This window comes from Calypte anna, chromosome 1 (genome assembly GCF_003957555.1).
Source record: "Calypte anna isolate BGI_N300 chromosome 1, bCalAnn1_v1.p, whole genome shotgun sequence".
Taxonomy (NCBI): Eukaryota; Metazoa; Chordata; class Aves; order Apodiformes; family Trochilidae; genus Calypte; species Calypte anna.
In genome coordinates this window covers 196531837-196556549 of record NC_044244.1, presented here as the reverse complement: position 1 = coordinate 196556549, position 24713 = coordinate 196531837, and the positions used below count along the sequence as shown (strand labels likewise).

General features: G+C 45.1%; 1 protein-coding gene across 1 annotated transcript in view; it reads left to right on the top strand.

The window, feature by feature from the left end:
* FCHSD2 (FCH and double SH3 domains 2) overlaps positions 1-24713 on the top strand; it is a 226197-nt gene that overhangs the window by 189484 nt on the left and 12000 nt on the right. The window contains exons 13-14 of the mRNA XM_030460209.1: positions 18228-18389; positions 24424-24558. Of these exons, the coding sequence (XP_030316069.1) occupies positions 18228-18389; positions 24424-24558 (297 nt within the window). The remainder of the gene's footprint in view (positions 1-18227; positions 18390-24423; positions 24559-24713) is intronic.

The following is a 24713-nucleotide window of genomic DNA, read 5'->3' as shown; positions in this document are numbered from 1 at the left end:
ATTTTGGTCTCTTCAGCTTCTTACCACCAAAGGATTTATGTGACAGTTATTGAATATTTGTGTGTGTGTGTGGAAATGTAAGGTTTTTGCATAAAACAAAAAAATCAGGGAATTTTACGATGCTGATTTTATTTCATAATTCTCAAATCACTTAATTCTCAAATCACTTAATTCACCCTGTGCTGGGTTAGGAACTGGCTGGAGGGCCGGGCCCAGAGAGTGGTGCTGAACGGGGCTGCATCAAAATGGCGGCCGGTCACTAGTGGTGTCCCCCAGGGATCAGTGTTGGGCCCAGTGCTGTTTAATATCTTGAGGGAGGATTTAGAGGAGGGGATTGAGTCCATCATCAGCAAATTCCCAGATGACCCCAAGCTGGGGGGGAGTGTGGATCAGCTGGAAGGCAGGAGGGCTCTGCAGAGGGACCTGGAGAGACTGGAGAGTTGGGATGATCCCAATGAGATGAGGTTCAACATGGCCAAGTGCCGGGTCCTGCACTTTGGCCACAACAACCCCATGCAGCGCTACAGGCAGGGGACAGAGTGGCTGAGAGCAGCCAGGCAGAAAGGGACCTGGGAGTCTGGATTGGCAGGAAGCTGAAGAGGAGGCAGCAGTGTGGCCAGGTGGCCAAGAAGGCCAATGGCATCCTGGGCTGTCTGAGGAAGAGCGTGGCCAGCAGGTCCAGGGAAGGGATTCTGGCCCTGTGCTCAGCTCTGGGGAGGCCACAGCTTGAGTCCTGTGTCCAGTTCTGGGCCCCTCAGTTCAGGAAAGATATCGAGGTCCTGGAGCAGGTCCAAAGGAGGGCAACCAGGCTGGTGAAGGGACTCGAGCACAGACGCTATGAGGAGAGGCTGAGAGAGCTGGGGCTGTTCAGCCTAAAGAAGAGGTGGCTCAGGGGAGACCTCATCACTCTCTGCAACTCCCTGAAAGGAGGTTGGAGCCAGGGGGGGGGTGGGCTCTTTCGCCAAATGACTTTCAACAAGACAAGAGGGCATGGTCTTAAGTTGTGCCAGGGGAGGTTTAGGTTGGATATTAGAAAGAATTTCTTTCTGGAGAGGGTGATCAGGCATTGGAATGGGCTGCCCAGGGAAGGGGTGGATTCTCCGTGTCTGGAGCTATTTCCAAAGAGCCTGGATGTGGCACTGAGTGCCATGGTCTAGCAACCGCAACGGTGGTTCAAGGGTTGGACTCGATGATCTCAGAGGTCCCTTCCGACCCAGCCAATTCTATGATTATATGATTCTAATGAAAGACTTGAGATTGGAAGAATAATATTAGAAAAGCTCCTGGTGAAGAGTGATTAAACTTGCTGCATTTTCCACTGTTTGGCACAGGTCAAGAATCTCTATATTTTGGGGCTTTGTCTTAAATAGAGGAAAAACAATCCCAAGTTTATTGCTTTCCTTCTGCTTGAAGGAGCTACCAGCAGTTGGAGTGGATGACCTTGAAGGTCTCTTCCAATCAAAGAAATTCTGTGAAATAATCTTTCTATCTCCTTCTACTTTTGAGATACTTTTCAAAAGGTATGAAAGCTGTAGAGAAAGGCTCAGGAAAAGATAAACCATCTTCATACTTGACTGCCAGTGTTGGGTTGGGAAAAGTTCACATTTCATGGCCAGTGATTCAAAAAAACCTGTTGCAAGTAACAGGAACTAATCTATTAGTTTTCAGCTGAGTGGGTTGCTTAATTAAAACTGCAGAGCAAATGTAATTGTTTCAGTTAAGTGCTTCTCATATCACTAGATATTTTAGAGTACCTGTGGTAATTAGGAATGTGATTTACAGTTCAAGAGGTTAGAAAATGCCAAGTAAAAATATTCCTCCCAGTGGTATAGTAAATGTTGGGCTCTCTTTTTTAAAAAAATCCTGGATATGCTTTCTTAACAGAAAGTTATTTTAAAGAAAGAAGTTTTTAAAATGCAATTGCCTTTTCTTTTGAGTAACTGTTTCAAACAGTCTATACTCCAAAGCACCTCAGTGTCTGTATAGTTAATGATTAAATATGCAAGATCAGAGAGCATGAGAATGGTAAAAGCATCAGCAGAAAGAAATGAAATCAGGATAAGAAGTTGTAGAAAAGAAGATTCTTCCACAAAAATAGTATAAAAACTGCAAATTAAATTGGTCTGGAACTGAAGTGCTTGCAAGTCTTAAGAAGTTCACAAGGCCAAGTGCAAGGTTCTGCACCTGGATGGAGGAATCCCATGGATAAGAGAGGTTGGGAGGAGAAAGGATGGAGGAGAAAAGATGGAGAGAAGGCCTGAGGAGAAGGATTTGGGGGTGGTGGTGGAGCAGAAGCTGAAGATGAGCCCAGAAACCCCCAGGTCCTGGGGGCATCAGCAGAAGCCCAGAGAGCATTGAGGGAGGGGATTCTCCCCCTCTGCTCTGCTCTGCTGAGACCCCACCTGGAGTCCTGTGTCCAGTTCTGGAGTCCCCAGCATCAGAAGGACACAGAGCTCCTGGAAGGTGTCCAGAGGAGCCGCTGAAATGCTCAGAGGGCTGAGCACCTCCCTGGGAAGCCAGGCTGAGGGATTGGGGTTGTTCAGCCTGGAGAAGAGGAGGCTCCCAGGGGAGCTCAGAGCAACCTTCCAATATCTGAAGGGGCTCCAAGAAAGCTGGGGGAGGGCTTTGGACATGGGGGGTAGGGAGAGGAGAAGGGAACTGGGTTAAAAGTTGGAGAGAAAGGGGAGATTGAGGTTGGAGATGGGGAAGAAATTCTGGAATTTGAGGGTGGGGAGAGCCTGGAAGAGGTTGAGAGAGTTGGGGGTGTTCAGACTGGAGGAGAGGAAGAGAGGAGAGGAAGAGGAAGAAAGGGGAAGAGGAAGGGGAAGGAGAAGGCGAAGGAGAAGGCGAAGGCGAAGGCGAAGGAGAAGGAGAAGGAGAAGGAGAAGGAGAAGGAGAAGGAGAAGGAGAAGGAGAAGGAGAAGGAGAAGGAGAAGGAGAAGGAGAAGGAGAAGGAGAAGGAGAAGGAGAAGGAGAAGGAGAAGGAGAAGGAGAAGGAGAAGGAGAAGGAGAAGGAGAAGGTCCTGGGGAGCCCTTGGAGCATCTTCCAGTGCCTGAAGGGGCTCCAGGAAAGCTGGGGAGGGACTTTGGACAAGGGCCTGGAGGGATGGGATGAAGGGGAAGGGTTTCCAGCTGCAAGAGGGGAGATGGAGAGGAGATGGGAGGGAGAAATTCTTTGGGGTGAGGGTGGTGAAACCCTGGAGTGGATTTCCCAAGGAAGCTGTGGCTGCCCCATCCCTGGCAGTGTCTCAGCCCAGGTTGGATGGGGCTTGGAGCAACCTGGGCTGTGGGAGGGGTCCCTGCCCATGCAGGGGTTGGAACTGGAGGGGGTTGGAAGGTCCCTTCCAACCCAAACCAGTCTGGGATTCTATGAATTAAATCTGGAATCTGAACAAAGAGATAACGTGTGACTCTAAGGAGAGAATAATTGACAATAATGTTTTGATTTATATATACATTATATTAGATATGTTATATTTTATTATATATTTTAATATATATATATATACATATTTTAGAAAAAAATATATATGAAATCTCAACTAAACCCTGCAGAGTGCTCTAGAAGGCAGCAATCTTTTCCAAAAGCAGCAGGAGGGATGGAGCTCCATCCGGAAACACACCGGGCAAGAAGAGCACAGCCAGGAAAATGATTCTGAAGAGCAGAAAAGGGGGAAAAAATAGGATGTAGGTCTCTGCTCTGGTGAGGAGCAACTGCAGAGTGATATCTGTGCACCCTTGTAAACACCAAACAGTGCTATTTTCACTGATTTTCTTCCTTTTGGCACAAGATTGGAACCATTTAATTCAGAGCCATGCAGTTGTCTCTGAGTTTTTGAATGGGACATGTGTAGACCCCTTTGTGTTTGTGACCTTTGTGTCTTGCCAGAGAAGTTATTTCTGGTACAGAACATTTTCTAAACCACTCTGCTTCATGAACTCAGTATTATTGTCACCTTTTATTTAGGAATGTACTTTACTTAGGGATTTACTTTTCCTGACGTACATGAAGTTTCAACCTTTTTTAATCCCCATTTTTTTAAGTCCTGTGTCCAGTTCTGGGCCCCTCAGCTGAGGAAGGAGCTTGAGGTGCTGGAGCAGGTCCAAAGGAGGCAAGTGGGCTGGGGAAGGGATCCAGCAGAGATGCTGTGAGGAGAGGCTGAGGGAGCTGGGGGTGTTGAGGCTGGAGAAGAGGAGGCTCAGGGGAGAGCTCCTCACTCTCTGCAACTCCCTGAAAGGAGGTTGGAGCCAGGGGGGGGTTGGTCTCTTTTCCCAGGCAACTCTCAGCAAGACAAGAGGCCATGGTCTCAAGTTGTGCCAGGGGAGGTTTAGGTTGGAGATTGGAAAGCATTTCTTTCTGGAGAGGGTGATCAGGCATTGGAATGGGCTGCCCAGGGAAGGGGTGGATTCTCCGTGTCTGGAGCTATTTCTAAAGAGCCTGGATGTGGCACTGAGTGCCATGGGCTGGGAACCACGGGGGGAGTGGATCAAGGGTTGGACTTGATGATCTCTGAGGTCCCTTCCAACCCAGACAATTCTATGATTCTAGGATTCTAGGAAGTGGCACCAGTAAGTAATTTCAAGACCATTAATAAGACATGAGAGGTTTTTTGCACACGTAGGAACCATAGAAGGAAAAAACTATGTAAGCTCTGAGTAATATTTTTATTCCTTTCTAAGGCAGTTATAATTCTTTCCAGTGTGTAAAAATCAAATATTTGCATCATTCCTGCATATTTCAGTGGAATTGATTAAGCTGGAATTGATGCTTGTTGGGTAGGGGGATGCTACTTGTGGCAAAATATCCAGGCATGGATTTAGGCTGTAGAAAAGATGTAGAATTCCCTTTTTTCCTGGACTCCTGCACTGTGCTTGGGACAAGGAGCTGGGACTCAATTTTTTTGTGAAAAAGAGCTTGGAAAGTGGAAGGAGAAAGATTGCACAGGCTCTGAGGCTGAGGGAATTGGGAATGTTCAGTTTGGAGAAGAGGAAGTATTTAAAAACCATCCAGATGAGGCACTTGAGGACATTCTCACCCCCAGGTATGTGCATGGTGATGCAGATATTGATAAATATATTTTATTTCTTTTATTGATGAGGAGTTGTTGACCATTGGAGGTGGTGATCTTAGAGGTCTTCTCCAACCATGAGAACTCTGTGGTTTTTGTGACACCAGTAAGGAATGGCTGTGAGTCCAGCCAGTTGGATAAATCTGATTTATCTTTCAACTGTTGGAGACAAAAAATTATTGTGTGTAGAAGAAATTAAACGAAACAAAACTCAAAGCTTATTTCCTTGGTTGTTATAATCCTTCTTCCAGGATTCTGGACCCTGAGGCTGGGTTACATGAATTCTTCTTCCTCCACTCTTATTTTTATCAGACTAGAAACTCCAATGCCTGGTGTGAGTCCCAAGGCTGAAATAATTTATCTCAGTGCTGATGGGAGATTTCCCATTTGTGCTCAGGTCTGTGCTCAGGGAAGGGCTTGGGCCCTGCACAGTGATTAATCCCATTTCCACTTCATTACAGGGGGATGTGTTTTGTGTCATCATTAGGATGTCTACAACTCCCAAGAGAGAATTTGTACCAGATAAGATTTGATTAAGACTCATTATTGTGCTCTTTGATTAGTTCAGAAGCTTAGGTCCATTTTTAATCCTTAAGTGGAGGGCTGTTTTCTTCCTCCCCTTATATTTAGCTATGAATAATGATTACTGGGCTCTAAGAAGAGTTGTGTTTGCTGGCTGGGCTTCTGTTCTGTCTTAGGATTTAATCTATTCATTGGATGCTTTTGTGGTCCTCCTGCATCTCAGGCAGATGTAGCAACTCTGTATTTGTGTCTTCTTGCAGATTGAACCTCTCCAGCTGCAAGAGTGCTGTCATTCAGAGTAAGAGTGCTTGGACAGGAGCACTCTGTGCTGGGTTAGGAACTGGCTGGAGGGCCGGGCCCAGAGAGTGGTGCTGAACGGGGCTGCATCAAAATGGCGGCCGGTCACTAGTGGTGTCCCCCAGGGATCAGTGTTGGGCCCAGTGCTGTTTAATATCTTGAGTGAGGAGTTAGATGAGGGGATTGAGTCCATCATCAGCAAATTCACAGATGACACCAAGCTGGGAGGAAGTGTGGACCAACTGGAAGGCAGGAGGGCTCTGCAGAGGGACCTGGAGAGACTGGAGAGTTGGGCTGATCCCAATGGGATGAGGTTCAAGACAAGAACCCCATGGGGAGCTCCAGGCTGGGCACAGAGTGGGAGAAAGGGAGCTGGGATTGGCAGGAAGCTGAAGAGGAGGCAGCAGTGTGCCCAGGTGGCCAAGAAGGCCAATGGCATCCTGGGCTGGCTGAGGAAGAGCATGGCCAGCAGGTCCAGGGAAGGGATTCTGCCCCTGTGCTCAGCTCTGGGGAGGCCACAGCTTGAGTCCTGTGTCCAGTTCTGGGCCCCTCAGCCCCTCAGGAAGGAGCTTGAGGTGCTGGAGCAGGTCCAAAGGAGGCAAGTGGGCTGGTGAAGGGATCCAGCAGAGATGCTGTGAGGAGAGGCTGAGGGAGCTGGGGGTGTTGAGGCTGGAGAAGAGGAGGCTCAGGGGAGAGCTCATCACTCTCTGCAACTCCCTGAAAGGAGGTTGGAGCCAGGGGGGGTTGGTCTCTTTTCCCAGGCAACTCTCAGCAAGACAAGAGGCCATGGTCTCAAGTTGTGCCAGGGGAGGTTTAGGTTGGAGATTGGAAAGAATTTCTTTCTGGAGAGGGTGATCAGGCATTGGAATGGGCTGCCCAGGGAAGGGGTGGATTCTCCGTGTCTGGAGCTATTTCCAAAGAGCCTGGATGTGGCACTGAGTGCCATGGGCTGGGAACCACGGGGGGAGTGGATCAAGGGTTGGACTTGATGATCTCTGAGGTCCCTTCCAACCCAGCCAGTTCTATGATTCTATGATTCTCTGCTTATAAGGGATGTGGAAAAAGCTCAATTCCACATGCACCACTAAAAAGAAATGACAGGGAAGAAGGCTACCAATCCCCCACTCCAAAAAAAAAAAAAAAATATCTATATAAAATTAGAATTTGTAAGATGTCACTTGCTGCCTTTGCTCAGGAAAACATGCAACAGGAGAGCTGAGCAACCAGATTGCTTTCTGGGCAGGAGATCTCTGGGAGCTGTGAAGTCTTTCCAGCTAAGTCAAATGAGGACCTGCCTGGAAAAATGCCATCAGCATCCACAGCTCAGGAATGCTGAACATTTTGAGCAGTTCAGTGAGGACATCTGCAGAGCTGAGGATGTTGGTGCTGAGAACATCAGCCCTGAAGCTGTGTTTTGGTGGTAGAAAAATGTCCAAGCCCTTGATCAGCTCTATCTGAACTTCCAGTCTTTCTGATGGAGGGGTTGCAAAAATCCTTGAGAGGTTTGTTGTTTTTTTTTTAAGCTTGAATCACTTCTTCCTGATATTTCTCAAGGTCTTGCCCTAAGTGAGACATCTGGGGAGCATGTGGCATGCTCAGATCTTCCTTAAATACTTCACAGAGTATTTTATTTTATACAGACTTGCCTGTTCTGGTGTGAACAACGAGGAAGGAATTCTTTAGAAGGCTGGGTTGTATGTGTTCACCAGAATAATAAAGGATAATTTTTTAATTAGTGGACATTTAGCAGAGGAATTTTGTGGGATGAAGGAGCAGGAACAAACAGGGAGATGTTTTGAAGCGAAGGATGAAATGCAGTCACAAAGATGCCTGGAAGGATGGAGTCAACTGAAATGTTATGTTTTCTCAATATATAAATCTTACAGATCCTTATGTACTGTAAAGACTAAATATCCTTCTGTATGGAAACAAAGGGATAAGTCATTCTGAAAACATCCTACAAATAATTATCATCATGACTTTAAATGAGATGAGGAATCATTGCTGGAGGACTCCAGGCAGTAAAATGTCTCAGATCTAATCAGGGATTAGTCTGGGCTACAAGCACATTAATATTTCTTCTTTTGTAGATTTTCTTTTTTGTCTTTTGAAAGGTGGATCATACAAAAAACCCAGCTCAGTCCTTAAGAACATGGTTTAGATGTGGTGTCAGTTCACAGTCAGTCAGGTTAAGGTTTTATTTTTTATTTCAAGGGTTTTTTAGCCCAGCTTCTGCTTATGTCTTACTTTATCTCTTGACAATTCAATGTATGCATCATCTTTCAGTGCATTAAGAACCAATACTCATCACCAGGACTGCAGGGATGTGTTATTAATTAAGCTTTGCATACACTCATTTTCTATCCATTTATTTTCTTCTTCTGGGTAATTTCCATTCAGTTGTTCTGGGAACAACTTCTTAAACCCTACAGAAGGCTTCACTCCTTCTCTTCTGCTCTCATCCCTTTCCTCACCACCAACTTTCTCTGTTTAGGAGTCTTTAATGTTTTTATATGCTTGAATTTGGGAAAAACCAGCCTGCCAGTTGGGCTGGAGCTCAGCAGGTGGGCTTTGCTCCATTAAATATTTCACCTCTGTTTTCTTAACCTTGGCATTCACTCTGGAGACATTTTATCTGTATCAAGTCTTTCATTTCCTGCTTGCTTCACCCCTTCCAGTCTCCTTTGATTGAACTCCATGCAGAATATTTAGCATATAAATGAACAAACCCTACTGGAATATGGGTAGAAACTTCCCACCCAACCTCCCACTTCAAACCACTCAAGGTTGTGTTGAAAAAAAAATGCAATTTATTAGCTAGTTCCCTAGCTGGGGCAGAAAAAGTGTTGGGTTTGGGGTTTTTTTTGGTCCTGGCCAGGTGAATTCACAGGGTCTGATGGGTTGAGGTTGCTGCAGGAGTTGCTGCAGTTGCTTTGAGCTTCTGGTAGCAAGTGGAATTTTTTATGGCTGTAGAGAAGACAAAGGTAACACAGGCTAGAGCAGAAAAAAACACAAAGAAATATCTTTCTTACCTGGTTTTTATATTTTTTATTATTATTATTATTTATAATAATATAATTTATAATAAAATTCTCCTTCCAAGGCTGAGCAACACACAAGGTTTGTTCCTCAGGGATCAAAATTGTAAATTAGTGGTGTAGGATGTGGTGGGGTTTTTCTTTTTTCCTTTTTTTTCTTTTTTCTTTCTTTTTTCTTTTTTCTTTCTTCTTTTCCTTTTTATTGGGGTGTTTTTGGAATAGCTGACTTTCCACCCCAAGAATCTTTCATGCCAAGAAGGCAGTGAAAGTTGATCTTCCTGGGTTATTTGCTCTTGCCTCCCAACTTCAGTAGCACTGGACTGTGATTTAAAATTCATTTGCAGGGAAGGGTTTACTTTGGGTTTTCAGAAATTTTTGGCATTCCAGTACTTGTTTTTTACTGTACTCATAGTTACTTCTGCCTGTCACTGTGCAAATAGTTCTGGTGGCACTAAATTTAAATCAGATATTGTTTTCCATGACAAGAATCAATTCAGTTTTATACCTTTTTTGATTAGAAAGTTTAGAATTTAAAGAAAAATGTTTATAAGTGGGGGGAAAAAAAAACTTTTCCTAAATGTTTAGCCAAAAAACCTTTCCATGTTGCTTTCTCCTTAACTAAAATAAATCACCAGCTGAGATTGTCCAACATGCTTAATGATTTTCTTCCTGCCACTAGAAAAATAGTGCAGTGGAATAAAATACTTCTTACAAAAGTTCATTTAAGTCTACTTGTAACCAGAATTTAATCTGATTTTAATGTCTGAACATGCTCATGAGTATCACCTTTGTCTAAATTAATAATTTTGGATTCCAGAGTTATTCTGGAATTAATCCTGACTTCAGGGGTCATGTCTTGTTCTTCATCCTGAAAAATCATGGAAAACAAAGCAACTCTGCTTTCAAGAAACCCCTTTCAAAACTGACCTTAACACCGTCTCCCACAGCATCCTCCTGAAAAAGCTGTCAGCCCATGGATCAGCCAGGAGCACTCTGTGCTGGGTTAGGAACTGGCTGGAGGGCCGGGCCCAGAGAGTGGTGCTGAACGGGGCTGCATCAAAATGGCGGCCGGTCACTAGTGGTGTCCCCCAGGGATCAGTGTTGGGCCCAGTGCTGTTTAATATCTTGAGTGAGGATTTAGATGAGGGGATTGAGTCCATCATCAGCAAATTCCCAGATGACCCCAAGCTGGGGGGGAGTGTGGATCAGCTGGAAGGCAGGAGGGCTCTGCAGAGGGACCTGGAGAGACTGGAGAGTTGGGCTGATCCCAATGGGATGAGGTTCAAGACAAGAACCCCCTGGGGAGCTGCAGGCTGGGCACAGAGTGGGAGAAAGGGAGCTGGGATTGGCAGGAAGCTGAGGAGGAGGCAGCAGTGTGCCCAGGTGGCCAAGAAGGCCAATGGCATCCTGGGCTGGCTGAGGAAGAGCGTGGCCAGCAGGTCCAGGGAAGGGATTCTGCCCCTGTGCTCAGCTCTGGGGAGGCCACAGCTTGAGTCCTATGTCCAGTTCTGGGCCCCTCAGCTCAGGAAGGAGCTTGAGGTGCTGGAGCAGGTCCAAAGGAGGCAAGTGGGCTGGTGAAGGGATCCAGCAGAGATGCTGTGAGGAGAGGCTGAGGGAGCTGGGGGTGTTGAGGCTGGAGAAGAGGAGGCTCAGGGGAGAGCTCATCACTCTCTGCAACTCCCTGAAAGGAGGTTGGAGCCAGGGGGGGTTGGTCTCTTTTCCCAGGCAACTCTCAGCAAGACAAGAGGCCATGGTCTCAAGTTGTGCCAGGGGAGGTTTAGGTTGGAGATTGGAAAGAATTTCTTTCTGGAGAGGGTGATCAGGCATTGGAATGGGCTGCCCAGGGAAGGGGTGGATTCTCCGTGCCTGGAGCTATTTCCAAAGAGCCTGGATGTGGCACTCAGTGCCATGGTCTAGTAACTGCAACGGTGGTTCAAGGGTTGGACTTGATGATCTCTGAGGTCCCTTCCAACCTATCTGATTCTATGATTCTGTGATTCTTTGGGTTGATACATTTTGTTATTCTCAAATAAATCTAGGTTGCATCCTCTACTTTCCTGTAGAAAACTTATGATTCTATGATTCAAACTTCTATGATTCTGTGATTCATAAACCAATATATTTCAGGGGACACATCTGAGCAGCTTTGCTGGATTTCTGTCTTTGCTTTTTTTACCTCAGTGCTTTTAGAAATTATTTTGAAAGAGTTTTAAGCAGCGTCTTTGTGGGATGTAAATGAACATCTTATAGATATATAGATATATATGAATCTTAAATAGATATAGATATATAGATATATATGAATCTTACAGATTCTTTTCTTTCTGGGAACAGCTCTGTGATGCGTTCTTGCTGATTTTCATTTCCATGGCTTCCCCAGCAGTTTTTTTTTTATCTTCATCTTGTGCAAGCTGGAGGTCTAAAGCTTTGGCTTAATTAAGACTGGAACAGTATATAAACAAAACTCTGCCTTTTTCCATCTAGAGCCACCATAGGTATGTGAGAAACAGATAACAATATTTATATTTTTCAAAACATTGGAGTTGGGTTGTTTTGTTTTGTTTTGTTTTGTTTCCTTTCATCTTCTTACAACCTACCACCACTTTGGGCAGAAGAAGAGCTCACAGAAGCAGGAACCACCCAGAAAACTGTTTGTAAACTTTGTGGGTGGCTGCTGGGTTTTAAATCAGTGTAAAGATCCAGCCCTGTTATTAGCTAGTAAGTAAACAGTGATTGTAAATAGGAATTTCACTTTAAATAAGAAAACATTTGGCTTCATAACATTTGGGCAGCACCCAGGTTTCAGAGCCAGTGCTGAATTCCAGCATTCCTGTGCTTTGGAAACTCAGCTGCCTTCCTGGAGACACTGGGAAGATCACTGGTTACTTGGTTTAAAATAATTTTTGAGTCTGTGAGCTGCTGGCAGGGGTGGTGACCAAGCTGAGAAGCAACTGGGTTCTGGGTGTCTCCTGGAGTCCATTCTGCTGGGAGGAAAAAGCAAATTAAACACTTGGAGGATGGAAAATGTTGCCCTGGGAAGCTGTGGATGTCCCCTCCCTGGAAGTCTCCAATACCAGAAGGAGATGGAGGTGTTGGAGCAAAGTCCAGAGGAGGACACAAAGATGCTCAGAGGGTTGGAGCAGCTCTGGAGCCAGGGGGAGAGAGTTGGAATTGTTCAGCCTGGAGAAGAGAAGGTTCTGGGGAGCCCTTGGAGCATCTTCCAGTGCCTGAAGGGGTTCCTGGAAAGCTGGGGAGGGACTTGGGACAAGGGCCTGGAGGGATGGGATGAGGGGGAAGGGTTTCCAGCTGCAACAGGGGAGATTGAGGCTGGACATGGGAAAGAAATTCTTGAATTTGAGAGTGGGGAGAGCCTGGAACAGGTTAGGAAGGGACTTTGAACAAGAGCATGGAGGGATTGGATGAGGGGGAGAGGTTTCAAGCTGAAAGAGGAGAGATTTACAGTAAGTATTAGGAAGAAATTCTTGAATTTGAGGGTGCTGAGCCCCTGTCCCAGGTTGCCCAAGGAAGCTGTGGCTGCCCCATCCCTGGCAGTGTCTCAGCCCAGCTTGGATGGGGCTTGGAGCAACCTGGGCTGTGGGAGGGGTCCCTGCACATCCAGGGTTGGAACTGGAGGAGCTGGAAGGTCCCTTCCCACCCAACCCATTCTATGGTTCTATGAAAATGAGTTTTTTAACGTGAAATCCATCATCTTTGTGAGGGAAGAAGTCTTTGAGAGGTAGTGCATCATTTCCTCAGGATTTTTTAGTCTCAGGGGGTTTGGCAGAGCTGTGCCCATGTGTGATGTGTCAGAGGCTCAGCCTGGCTCTGCTGCTCCCAGTGTCTCCCTTCCTGGCTGCATTCCCACCTCAGCAACCCCTTGGGAAGCCTGAGCAAGCTGAAGTTGGATCCAAATGCAAGGTGGGTCCCTCCTTGATGAGATCCAGATGCCAGCCTGCAGAAACCTCACCTTCCAAAGGAAAAAGGATGACTTTGTGCCTGGGTACAGGAATAAAAACAACACACACAGCAAAGCTCCTGTGGTGCTTGGTGCTGGTGGAAACCCCAGTATTTCCTCCAGGTGAGCTCCTGTTTCCCTCCTACTTGACATTTGATTCCAGCATAATGAAAGCATCAAACCCCAGCTAATTTAGACATAGTGATAGCTGAATGAAGTGCTTGTATTTTTAAATAAATTCCTCTGTGAGAGGCAGAAGAAAGTTTTGGGTTTGTTTTTATTTTTTTTTTTTTTTGCTTTGGGTTGGTTTTTTTTTCCATCTGGGTAGGAAGCTGTTAGCCCTGGTCTACCAGTATAATTATTTAGGTAAAAATATATATATATATATATATGTGTATGCTTGTAAATAACTTTATACATCTCTCAAGTACAGGCCTGACCTAATAATCTAAATACTTTTTATGGCTTGCCTGGGATGGAATGAAACTCAAACCATTTGTGGTTTGGAAGAAACATTTGTTGAATATTATTTCTGTGGGTAGATGGAGTGGGGCAACTCCACTGGGTTTGCTGGGTACCTTGAATTAAAAACTCCTGTTACAAACTCAAATTTAGCATCCCCAGCCCAGGGTCCTGGAGCAGCTTGTTTATTTGAGCTAACAAGTTTGTAGAAACTGCATGGATTATTTACAGCAGGCCCAGGACTAATATGAAGGACAAATGTTTATAGCATGCTTAGAAAAATGTTTATTGCTCTTGCATAACTCCAGCTAATTGGAAATTGCCTAATGAGGGAAAAGAGGAAAACAACTGAACTGCTCCTTTCCCAGGCATCTTTTGGGGAGGGCAGAAGGAAAGTCCTTGTAATATAATGTCAGAAAATGAAGGCAAATTAAGGGAGAGCTGTTTTGCTGTATTTATAAATATATATATATGTATAAATCCATCTACAGGGGCTCCAAGAAAGCTGGGGGAGGGCTTTGGACACGGGGGGGTAGGGAGAGGAGAAGGGAAATGGGTTAAAAGTTGGAGAGAAAGGGGAGATTGAGGTTGGTGATGGGGAAGAAATTCTGGAATTTGAGGGTGGGGAGAGCCTGAAACAGGTTGAGAGAGTTGGGGGTGTTCAGTCTGGAGGAGAGAAGGTTCTGGGGAGCCCTTGGAGCATTTTCCAGTGCCTGAAGGAGCTCCAGGAAAGCTGTGGAAGGACTTTGGACAAGGGCCTGGAGGGATGGGATGAGGGGGAAGGGTTTCCAGCTGCAAGAGGGGAGATGGAGAGGAGATCTTGGGGAGGGAGAAATTGTTTGGGGTGAGGGTGCTGAGCCCCTGTGCCAGGTTGCCCAAGGAAGCTGTGGCTGCCCCATCCCTGGCAGTGTCTCAGCTCAGGTTGGATGGGGCTTGGAGCAACCTGGGCTGTGGGAGGGGTCCCTGCACATCCAGGGGTTGGAACTGGAGGAGCTGGAAGGTCCCTTCCCACCCAAACCACTCTGGGATTCTGTGATCTGTGGATCTGACACCCAGGTATCCATATGCACACACACACACACTTGGTACCCTGATCAAATGAGGAATTTCTCATTCCCAAGGAACAGCTGATGATTTGCCTTGACCTGCACTAAGTCCCTAGAGCAGAGTTTCCAAAAAAACCAATAAAAGGATGATGGGTCCATCCCTAACCCAGCCATGCTCTGCCTCCTGTGTGGATCCATGGCCTTTGGATGAGTTCTTCTCACCTGCCAAGCCTGGAGGTGCCCATGGTCCAACCATGATCCAACCAGGACCATGATCCTGCTCTCAGGGAGTCCATTTTGGGTGTAAGAGCATCCAAATCAGAGGCAGGATCAGTGCTCACCTTCACTGGGGGCTGGTGAACCACTCTGCTCCCCTTCTCTCAAATCAAATCTGTTTACAAGGAGGTTTTCTTCAAAATCTTGCATACTTATCACCAGGATTGAGGTGTGTTCCCATGGCAGGAATTCTCATCCCTGGATTCAGCTTTTGTTTTGGTGCAGCCCTTCTGTGCTAACATCTTTTGCTTCAAAATTGTTGTCTCTGTTCAGCTTGATTTAGTGAGAAATCCACTTCTCAGTGTCCCTAAAACTTTATTTTGTTAGTTTTTTCCAAAGAAAGATTAGTGATGAATTAAAATTATAATTGTCCCATGTTCTTCCATCTTTCAGATACACAAACTCATGTAAGTAGGGGTTAAAAACCCCCAAATGAGTGACAGGTATTACCACTGTTTGACCAATAAAGGGATCAAATGCCAGCAACTCAAAACTCCAACACCATCCAACATTTCTGATTTAATTCCTGATTGCTCTGGTTTCAGACCTACTCAGAGCAACTGCCTCTGTACTTCCAAGGTTTTCAGAAGATACTTGATGCCAAAATCAAATGGAAAAGCTCTTTCTTCCAAATATGTTGATGGGCAGGGTGATCTTTGGACTTGTTACTCTTTTTAAATCAGTATTTTCTGAAGCTTGATTGAAGTGATGTGATGCCAGTTAATATATTTTCCCTTTTTTCCCCTCTTTTTGCCATCTGAGCAGTATTTAGAGTCCATGTTAATCATTCACCCGCAGAGTGGAAACTTCACTTTGGCTTTTCCCATGGGAAAGACTTCCCAGACTTCTCCCATCCTTCAGTCTCCACATCTTCTTGTATGGGAGGATATGTACATGCAGCTGTACCCATGTGAAGATACATCTGACATAGGAACCTACCTGCTTCTTAAAAACCACGTTTCTTCTAAACAGAATGAACAAAAATAAGATCTCTGAAAAGGAATGTCATGGTTGGAAATGGGTTTGAAATCACCTTTGCAGACAGATTTAAAATTAAAATGTTTGGGGATTCAGCTGACTGAAGGTTACTGTCATTTTCTGACAGATTCTCTTAATAGAAGGATAATTGTGAAGTGTGGCAGCATGTCAAAAACAAGAAAAAAATCAGTGACATTTTGGCTCAACACAAAATTCTGTGTACAGGAAGGATGTTCAGAGGAGAAAGAAAAATTGTGTAGCATCAATTGAGATTTTAATTCACTGTATGAGTTTTCTTACTTAGAATCACGGACTGGTTTGGGTTGGAAGGGACCTTCAGGATCATTTAATTCCAACCCCTGGATGTGCAGGGACCCCTCCCACAGCCCAGTGGCAGCAGGGGCAGAGTGTTGTTGGGCTTTGGGGTCGGGGATACCTGGGTTAAAAAAGCAGAGGAATTCAGAGGGGTTTGGGTTGGAAGGGACCTTCCAGCTCCTCAGTTCCAACCCCTGGATGGGCAGGGACCCCTCGCACAGCCCAGGTTGCTCCAAGCCCCATCCAACCTGGGCTGAGACACTGCCAGGGATGGGGCAGCCACAGCTTCCTTGGGCAACTTGAGACAGGGGCTCAGCACCCCCAAATTCAAGAATTTCTTTCTAAAATGCCATCTCCATCTCCTCTCTTGCAGCTGGAAACCCTTCCCCCTCATCCCATCCCTCCAGGCCCTTGTCCCAAGTCCCTCCCCATCTTTCCTGGAGCCCCTTCAGGCACTGGAAGATGCTCCAAGGGCTCCCTGGATCCTTCTCTTCTCCAGACTGAACACCCCCAACTCTCTCCCCCTGGCTCCAGAGCTGCTCCAACCCTCCCAACATCTCCATGGCCTCCTCTGGACTCACTCCAACACCTCCATCTCCTTCTGGTATTGGGGACCCCAGAACTGGACCCAGCACCCCAGGGGGGTTTCCCCAGAGCAGAGCAGAGGGGGAGAATCCCCTCCCTTGTCCTGCTGCTCATCCTGCTGGGGATGCAGCCCAGGACCTGGGTTTTTTCTGGGCTTCCAGCTCTCATTGCTGGCTCATGTTGAGCTTCTCATCACCCAACACCTTCTCCTCAAGGCTTTTCTCAATCTATCCTCTGCCCAGCCTGGAGTTGTGCTTGGGGCTTCTCCCATCCAGGTGCCCCTACAGAAAACATTATTCCCCTATAATTTTTCCTAAAAGCCACCTATTTTTTCCTGGATTTGCTTGGTTTCCAACTGCTGCTGCTGATCAGTGGGGTGGATCCAGGCAGTGATGCTGCACTCAGCTGATTCTGCACTTTGTGGAAGGGGCAGGGAGGGCAAGAAGGGAGATGGAACTTTGCTGCTTGCACAGTTCCTTGCTCAGAACGAACAATTCTGTGAAAGGAAATGCAGGAAAACCTCCAGAGTGTTCCTGTTGTTGCCTTCATCAGTGACTCACTAAAGGACCTTTGGTAAATCATTTGATTTATTTTTTTTTTCCTCTGATGAGTAAGTGTGATGGGATGATGGTGATAAGGCTGGAGAGGCCATAAATATCCTGGGGTTTTATCCCAAGGTTTGCTCCCCTCTTCTTGAGGCAACCTTTGAAATTCTGCTTTTCTTGACATCCCTGATTCCTTCCTGCTGCTCTTTCCATCCCTCCTGTTTAAATTGTTAAATAATTTGGATCAGGCTTCTGGTTTGCCATGAATTTGTTAACACCTTGGCTCCAGCACCCAGAAAACGTGCCAGGATGCTGCTGAAAGGAACCCAGCTGTCAGAAAAACCTAAATTCTCACTCTGTTTTGAGGGCAAAAATCATCAAACCGTTGAACTTTAATATTTTTTTATTTCTTAATTTTGGAATGATGATGCTCTTCCCTTGCCCTCACAAAGAAGCTTCCTGTGATCCCTGGCAAGTGCTGATGGAAAACAAACTCATTTGGGGGGCTCTGTGGGTTTATGTATCACATGGGATTTATTTGGGTATCACATCCAAATAAGTCACCAAATGGCATCCAGGGTCTGCAGCCTGGGAGTATTCCTTATTTTCAGCTAAGCAGTGTGCTTATTTTATGCTTTAAATGTGAAGCAGTGGGTTGGGTGTGGGTTTTTGCACTCTGAAAAGAATCTAAGCAGCCCCTTGAAGATCTGAACAAAAAGTTAGCATGAATTAATAGGTGTTATTTAAACCAACATGTTATTTAAGCTGATAGATGTTGTGGAGAATAATAGATGTTTAAACTACTAGATGTTGTTTAAGCTAATAGATGCTGTTTAAACTAATAGATGTTTTTTAAACTAATAAATGTTTTTAAATTAATAGATGTTATTAAAAAAAACACAAAGAAAACAAAAAAAAACCCTCAAACTTGTAAAATAACATCTCTGCAAAACCCTCCCCTCTCTCTTGGCTCACCCCTCACTCCTGCAGGCGAGGAGATGAAGAACTGGACTTGGTACCACTTGGAGCAGCTTTTGGAGCAGTTTGCAGCTGAGGAACCAAGGCAGTGGGATGGTGACAAGGAGGGAAATGTCACCTTGAAGGAATCCTGACCTCTCTCTCTGTTTTTTCCCCCTCAGATAATTAAGCTGAAAGCTGAAGCCCGGCTGGACCTGCTGAAGCAGATTGGAGTCTCTGTGGACACCTGGCTGAAAAGTGCCATGAACCAAGTGATGGAAGAACTGGAAAATGAACGTTGGGCCACTCTGCCTTCAGTCACCAACAATGGCTCCTTGCACCTGGTATGGATGTAAAACCCCTTCACATCTCCAATTCCACTTCCCCAGAGTCAGAGAGTTGTAGTCATGGGGCAGAATCTGGTTGGAGGTGTGTGACCAGTGGAGTCCCTCAGGGGTCGGTACTGGGACCGGTGTTGTTCAATATCTTCATCAACGACTTGGATGAGGGTATAGAATGTACCCTCAGCAAGTTTGCTGATGACACTAAGCTGGGAGGAGTGGCTGACACACCAGAGGGCTGTGCTGCCATTCAGAGAGACTTAGACAGGCTGGAGAGTTGGGCAGGGAGAAACATGATGAAATTCAACAAGGGGAAGTGTAGAGTTTTGCATTTGGGGAAGAACAACAAGATGTCCCAGTATAGGTTGGGGGCTGACCTGCTGGAGAGCAGTGTAGGTGAAAGACCTGGGGGTCCTGGTTGACAAGAGGATGACCATGAGCCAGCAATGTGCCCTTGTGGCCAAGAAGGCCAATGGCATCCTGGGGTGCATTAGAAAGGGTGTGGTTAGTAGGTCAAGAGAGGTTCTCCTCCCCCTCTATTCTGCATTGGTGAGGCCGCACCTGGAGTATTGTGTCCAGTTCTGGGCCCCTCAGTTCAAGAAGGACAGGGAAGTGCTTGAAAGAGTCCAGCGCAGAGCTACTAAGATGATTAAGGGAGTGGAACATCTCCCTTATGAGGAAAGGCTGAGGGAGCTGGGTCTCTTTAGTTTGGAGAAAAGGAGACTGAGGGGTGACCTCATCAATGTTTTCAAATATGTAAGGGGTGAGTGTCAGGGAGATGGAGTTAGGCTTTTCTCAGTGGTGACCAGTGATAGGACAAGGGGTAATGGGTGTAAATTGGAGCACAGGAGGTTCAAGTTGAATATTCAAAAAGATTTTTTTCCTGTAAGGGTGACAGAGCCCTGGAACAGGCTGCCCAGGGGGGTCGTGGAGTCTCCTTCACTGGAGACATTCAAAACCCGCCTGGACACGTTCCTATGCGAAGTGCTCTAGGTGGCCCTGCTCTGGCAGGGGGGGTTGGACTAGATGATCTTTCGAGGTCCCTTCCAACCCCAAGGATTCTATGATTCTATTTTTTTTTTTGGTAACAAATAGCTAAGGGATCATGTTTGGCTTGGTTCTTAAACAACCAGAAAAGGCTGAAGCATGTTGGGATTCCAGGGAAAGGGGAAAAAATGACCAAAACACAAAAAAACAACCCAAAAATAAATAAAAAAAAAAGGATTTGAGGGTCTGCTGCTCAATTTACTTTAAATTGATTTTTCTCGACTAACTAAGTGCCATCATGTTTACTTGTCATCTCCTGAAAAAAAGAAAAATGCACCTATTTCCTTGAAGTTTCATCAATAGTTTCCAGTGTTATCTGAGATCCTTGCGTGAAAGGCTGGTTTTTTTTTATTTTCCTCAAATTTTTAGAAGGCTGCAGCCTCTGCTTCCTCTCTTCAGCCTCTGCATCCTCTCTTCAAGAGCTGTTGAGGTGCTGATCACAGGGAAAGTCATCAGGAAAGCAAAGCCTGTGTTTCAGACTGATTTTGGAAGAGATGAAGCTTTTTAAGATGAAAATTTGATGCATTAGAACTCAATGAAAAGCTTTGGGGAAAGGCTTGTGAGCAGGGTTAGATTTTTCCCTTTAAAAGGATTTATCATGGATTTAAGATGCTCCCACTATTCACCTGCAAGCTCCTGCAATGGTTTTTTTTTTAGATACATGAAATATTTGACTTTTTCTTTGGGAATAATTAATTTCATTAAAGCATTACTCATTTGAAACTGGAACAGACCACAAACCTGATCCCTACTGCATCTCACCCAAGAAGTCAGTAACTTCTTAAACTCTTCAGTTTCATTGCAGGACTACATCTTGCTGTGTCCAAAGTCACCCTAACTCAAAATTCCATCCAGTATATCCAGGTTTGAACTAAAAAGTGGATCAGTGGAAGATTTGTGATGATTTTTGACTCAGTTGGGTGTAATACTTGCTCTCTTCCTAATGTCTGTAGCTGGTTTGCAGGGACCTCTCCCATCTGTTCAGCTTGGAAAAAAGGACATTTTTATCTCATTTATATTTTTAAGTCATTCTAGGAAAAATAAAAAGCAAATTTCTTTCCCTCCCTCCACGAAGGAAAAAGTGGTGATGCCTGAACCAAGAAACCCTGCTCAGAAAACAAGAGCTGCTGAAAAGAGCTCAGATTCTGGTTTTTCATTCCTTGAGCTGCTCTGTGATGCTGAGCTGTCACCTTTGGCAGGCAAACTGACCAATCTGTTCCTCTTCACCAATAACCCAACTAAAACAAAATTCCTGAAGGTTTAGTCACTTTACTTGAAAAAATTGTAAATTTTCCATGCATGTTCAGATGTTCAACTCCTAAAAACATCCAGAGGCTTCCATAAAACCTTGGTTGGCCTGTGGATCCTTTCCTGGCTCCAGTCTTCACACACTATTACAATTATTTAATTCACACTTTCTTTTGAATCTTAAGTGCTTTGCATAGCCAGAATATTCCTTCTGTGTAACAAAAACTTGCAGGAGGGGTGGGAATGGGGTTTTTCATGATGTGGAGAATGACTTGGCTTTTCCTGACCACCTAAAAACAGTGTCTCCATTTCAGCAAGTTCATGAAATTCATACACATGTTTTTTCATGTTTTCTGCTTTCTTGTTTTCCTGGTAATGGTGACAAACCCTTAAAGGGAAGGTTTATTTTATGTACAGCTGTTTTCATCTTTTAGTTCAAAAAAGTCAGTGAATAGAGTTTCAGCAAATCCAATTTGGAGACTCCCAAATCCACTTTTAGCTTTCCTCAGGCTGTGAGGATGTTTTTCTGGGATGCTATAACACACACACACAGATAAAACACTAAAACACAGTTATAGTGATCCACAGAGCTTTATTCCCATGGATTAGGAGCATAATTAAAGTTGGAGGATGCAGATCCAAGCTTCCCAGTTCCCAAAGTTCTTCCTTTCAGACCTTTCCCATGCAGGATAAATGAGGAGATGTTACAGAGCTGTGCTTAACAGGGAGGTTTGGGGTTTTTTTTTTCTATTTCTTCTTTCACTCCACCTTGTGCTTGTTGGGTTGTGCCCAGCACCTTGGTCTCATCAGCCATGCCAAAAGTTGGCACTGGAGCCAAACCTCATGTTGGTCACTGGTGAGCCAGGAGATGCCACAGTGGGGGGTGTTAAACTCTGGTTCTGGTTTTTCCCCTTTTTTTACACTTACATTTGCTCCCAGAAAAAAAAAAATATCAAAAAGATGCTGTTGACCTTGGCAGGCCAGATGAGGACAGCCCAGGGATGGAATTCTTAGAACTATTACTGAAAATCATGCTGCTTGCACTGATGAGCCAGCAGTGTGCCCAGGTGGCCAAGAAGGCCAATGGCATCCTGGGCTGGATCAGGAAGAGCGTGGCCAGCAGGTCCAGGGAAGGGATTCTGCCCCTGTGCTCAGCTCTGGGGAGGCCACAGCTTGAGTCCTGTGTCCAGTTCTGGGCCCCTCAGCCCCTCAGGAAGGAGCTTGAGGTGCTGGAGCAGGTCCAAAGGAGGCAAGTGGGCTGGTGAAGGGATCCAGCAGAGATGCTGTGAGGAGAGGCTGAGGGAGCTGGGTGTGTTGAGGCTGGAGAAGAGGAGGCTCAGGGGAGAGCTCATCACTCTCTGCAACTCCCTGAAAGGAGGTTGGAGCCAGGGGGGGGTTGGTCTCTTTTCCCAGGCAACTCTCAGCAAGACAAGAGGCCATGGTCTCAAGTTGTGCCAGGGGAGGTTTAGGTTGGAGATTGGAAAGAATTTCTTTCTGGAGAGGGTGATCAGGCATTGGAATGGGCTGCCCAGGGAAGGGGTGGATTCTCCGTGTCTGGAGCTATTTCCAAAGAGCCTGGATGTGGCACTGAGTGCCATGGGCTGGGAACCACGGGGGGAGTGGATCAAGGGTTGGACTTGATGATCTCTGAGCTCCCTTCCAACCCAGACAATTCTATGATTCTATGATGAGAAGGATTACTGCAGAACCAGCAGCACTTTGGCTTCATCCCTGCTGAGGGGGCAATTTTAATGTTGAGAAACCAACTCCCTGCCCTCCTTACATCATGTCCTGCTTTGCTTTCACAGAATCACAGAATGGGTTGGGTTGGAAGGGACCTTCAGGATCATCAAAATCCAACCCCCTGCATGGCAGGGACACCTCCCACAGCCCAGGTTGCTCCAGGTTTCATCCATCCTGGTCTGAGACACTTCCAGAAATGTGGCATCAACAACCTGCCAATATCCTATCCTATTCCAGTATCTTCCCACCTTCATGGTGGAGGTGTTGGTTGTGTTTGTCTTGATGCAATTTGTTCAGCAAAGCCCTGAAAGGGGCTTTGGGGAGAGAAAAGGGCTTTGTGGGGGCTGTGTTAGGTTTTCTGTTTGCTGGGACTGGAAGCAGAATTACAGAATCCCAGTTAGAAATAAAGTTTGCAGCTGGTTTGTTTGCTGTGACCATGAAAATGGATTTTTAGCTGCAAGTTTACAGCATCTTTCAGCTCTTGGATTGCTGCATCATCTTTCAGGCCTGATTGTCACCTGTGTGACCCAGCTGTGGTTTCAGTCCCCAAAATATTAAAGAGACTCCAGAGGAAGATGAGTTTTATGGAAGAAAACTGCCAAGCTTTTCTGTGTCATTAATGCTGTTTTCTTTACTTGAGGAATGATTCTCTTCCAGGAGTCTGAGCAGCCCAGACACTGAAAATTAAAATGGATTTTTCCTCCTGGTGCTAGAAAACCAGGACCAGATGTTTGCTGCAGGAATCCTGGAGATGGGGCACTGATTTCCATGGGGTTTTGTGCTCTGTCAGCTAAAGGCAGTTAGAAACTGGAGGGGAAAACCTTAAATTTGGTGTAATTTAGTGCTGGTTGTTAACATGTCAAAGCATGAGTTGGTAGGACTGGGATTTATTTTTATTTTTATTTTTGTTCCTTCAAGATCTGTGATTATTTTTGAGTTGCAGTGGGTGCAAACTGCACCTGAGGGAAAATGGATGGGGGGGGGAGGGAAAATCACATGAATTACAAGGATGTGTTCTGAACATTGTGGACTAAAAACCTAAAAACTAACTCAGAAAATGATGAAGTTTTTCTCCAGAAGAGCAAAGATGGTTTAGGGAGGCTGCATGGGACCTTCTGGGTCTCAGCCTTGCTTTTTGTTGATTTATTTCACTTTTTCCTGAGGAATACCAAATTGAATTCAAAGGAATAAATAAAGGGAAGATGGCAGCTCCAGAACAGTGCTGCCTTTGATTCACAGGACTTGCCTGTTTTCACAGGAGAAAAAAGTGTTTATTCAAAATTGAATCCTGGCACAAGGCCAGAGTGCAGCTCATGACAACGTTGCCCAAACTGCATTTATAAAAAGTTGTATTTTTCCAGTGTATTGACTTCAGTTTTTATTTCAACTTTTAGAGCTGGTTTTTAATCATCATCCTTTCACTAAGGATTTTTTTTTCCTCTTTCTTACAAACTGCAGCAAATCACACACCAGCTGGAAGGCTGATTTATTTTAAGAAAAATTCAAGTATTTCCACTCTATTTTCATTTTAGAACTTGTGGTTGCAGGTACATTCATCTTTTAATAGCATTAATTCTCTGTATCTCTTCTTTTTTATTTGCTGTTCCTCTGAAATGGCTTCTCCAAAGGGCATGACTCAGTTTCACACCTTATATAAAAAAATAAGTAACTGTCCATCAGTTGAGTTGAAGCTTCCAAAATCTTCTACAGTTGTTTTTAAAGTCCACAGACCTGTGGTTGAATGAAGAAATGCAGCTGAGTCAAGATGTGATTTGGTGACAGCTCCTCTTCTTTTCCTTCCCTGCATTTGCTTTGTTTGCTGACTGCTTTCCTGATGTTATTTGAGAATTATATGCTGAATATTATTTAATCATTGAGGTTTTGTCTGGTTTCAGTAGTAAAAAAGAAAAAAAAAATGAAGAATATCAGTCCAATCATTTTAATTGTAATTTCTTCTCTTATTTGCTGGTTTAATGCCCAATTTAATGTGTTTTAACAGATCAATGCTGACACAGAAAAGGAAGAAGGTGAAGAGTTTGAGGACAGCATGGATGTTTTTGATGACAGCAGTTCTAGTCCTTCTGGTACTCTAAGAAATTACCCTCTCACCTGCAAAGTTGTTTATTCATATAAGGTTTGTTGCTTATTTTGCCTTCTATTAGAGAAATTAATTATCCAGGGACCAACTCATAGCTGTGGCTGTTGGGAGCTGGAGGTGGATTTGTCAGCATTTTGCTCATTAAATGCACATTAAAATCCTGGTTGCACCTCAAATCCTGGGGTCAGTTT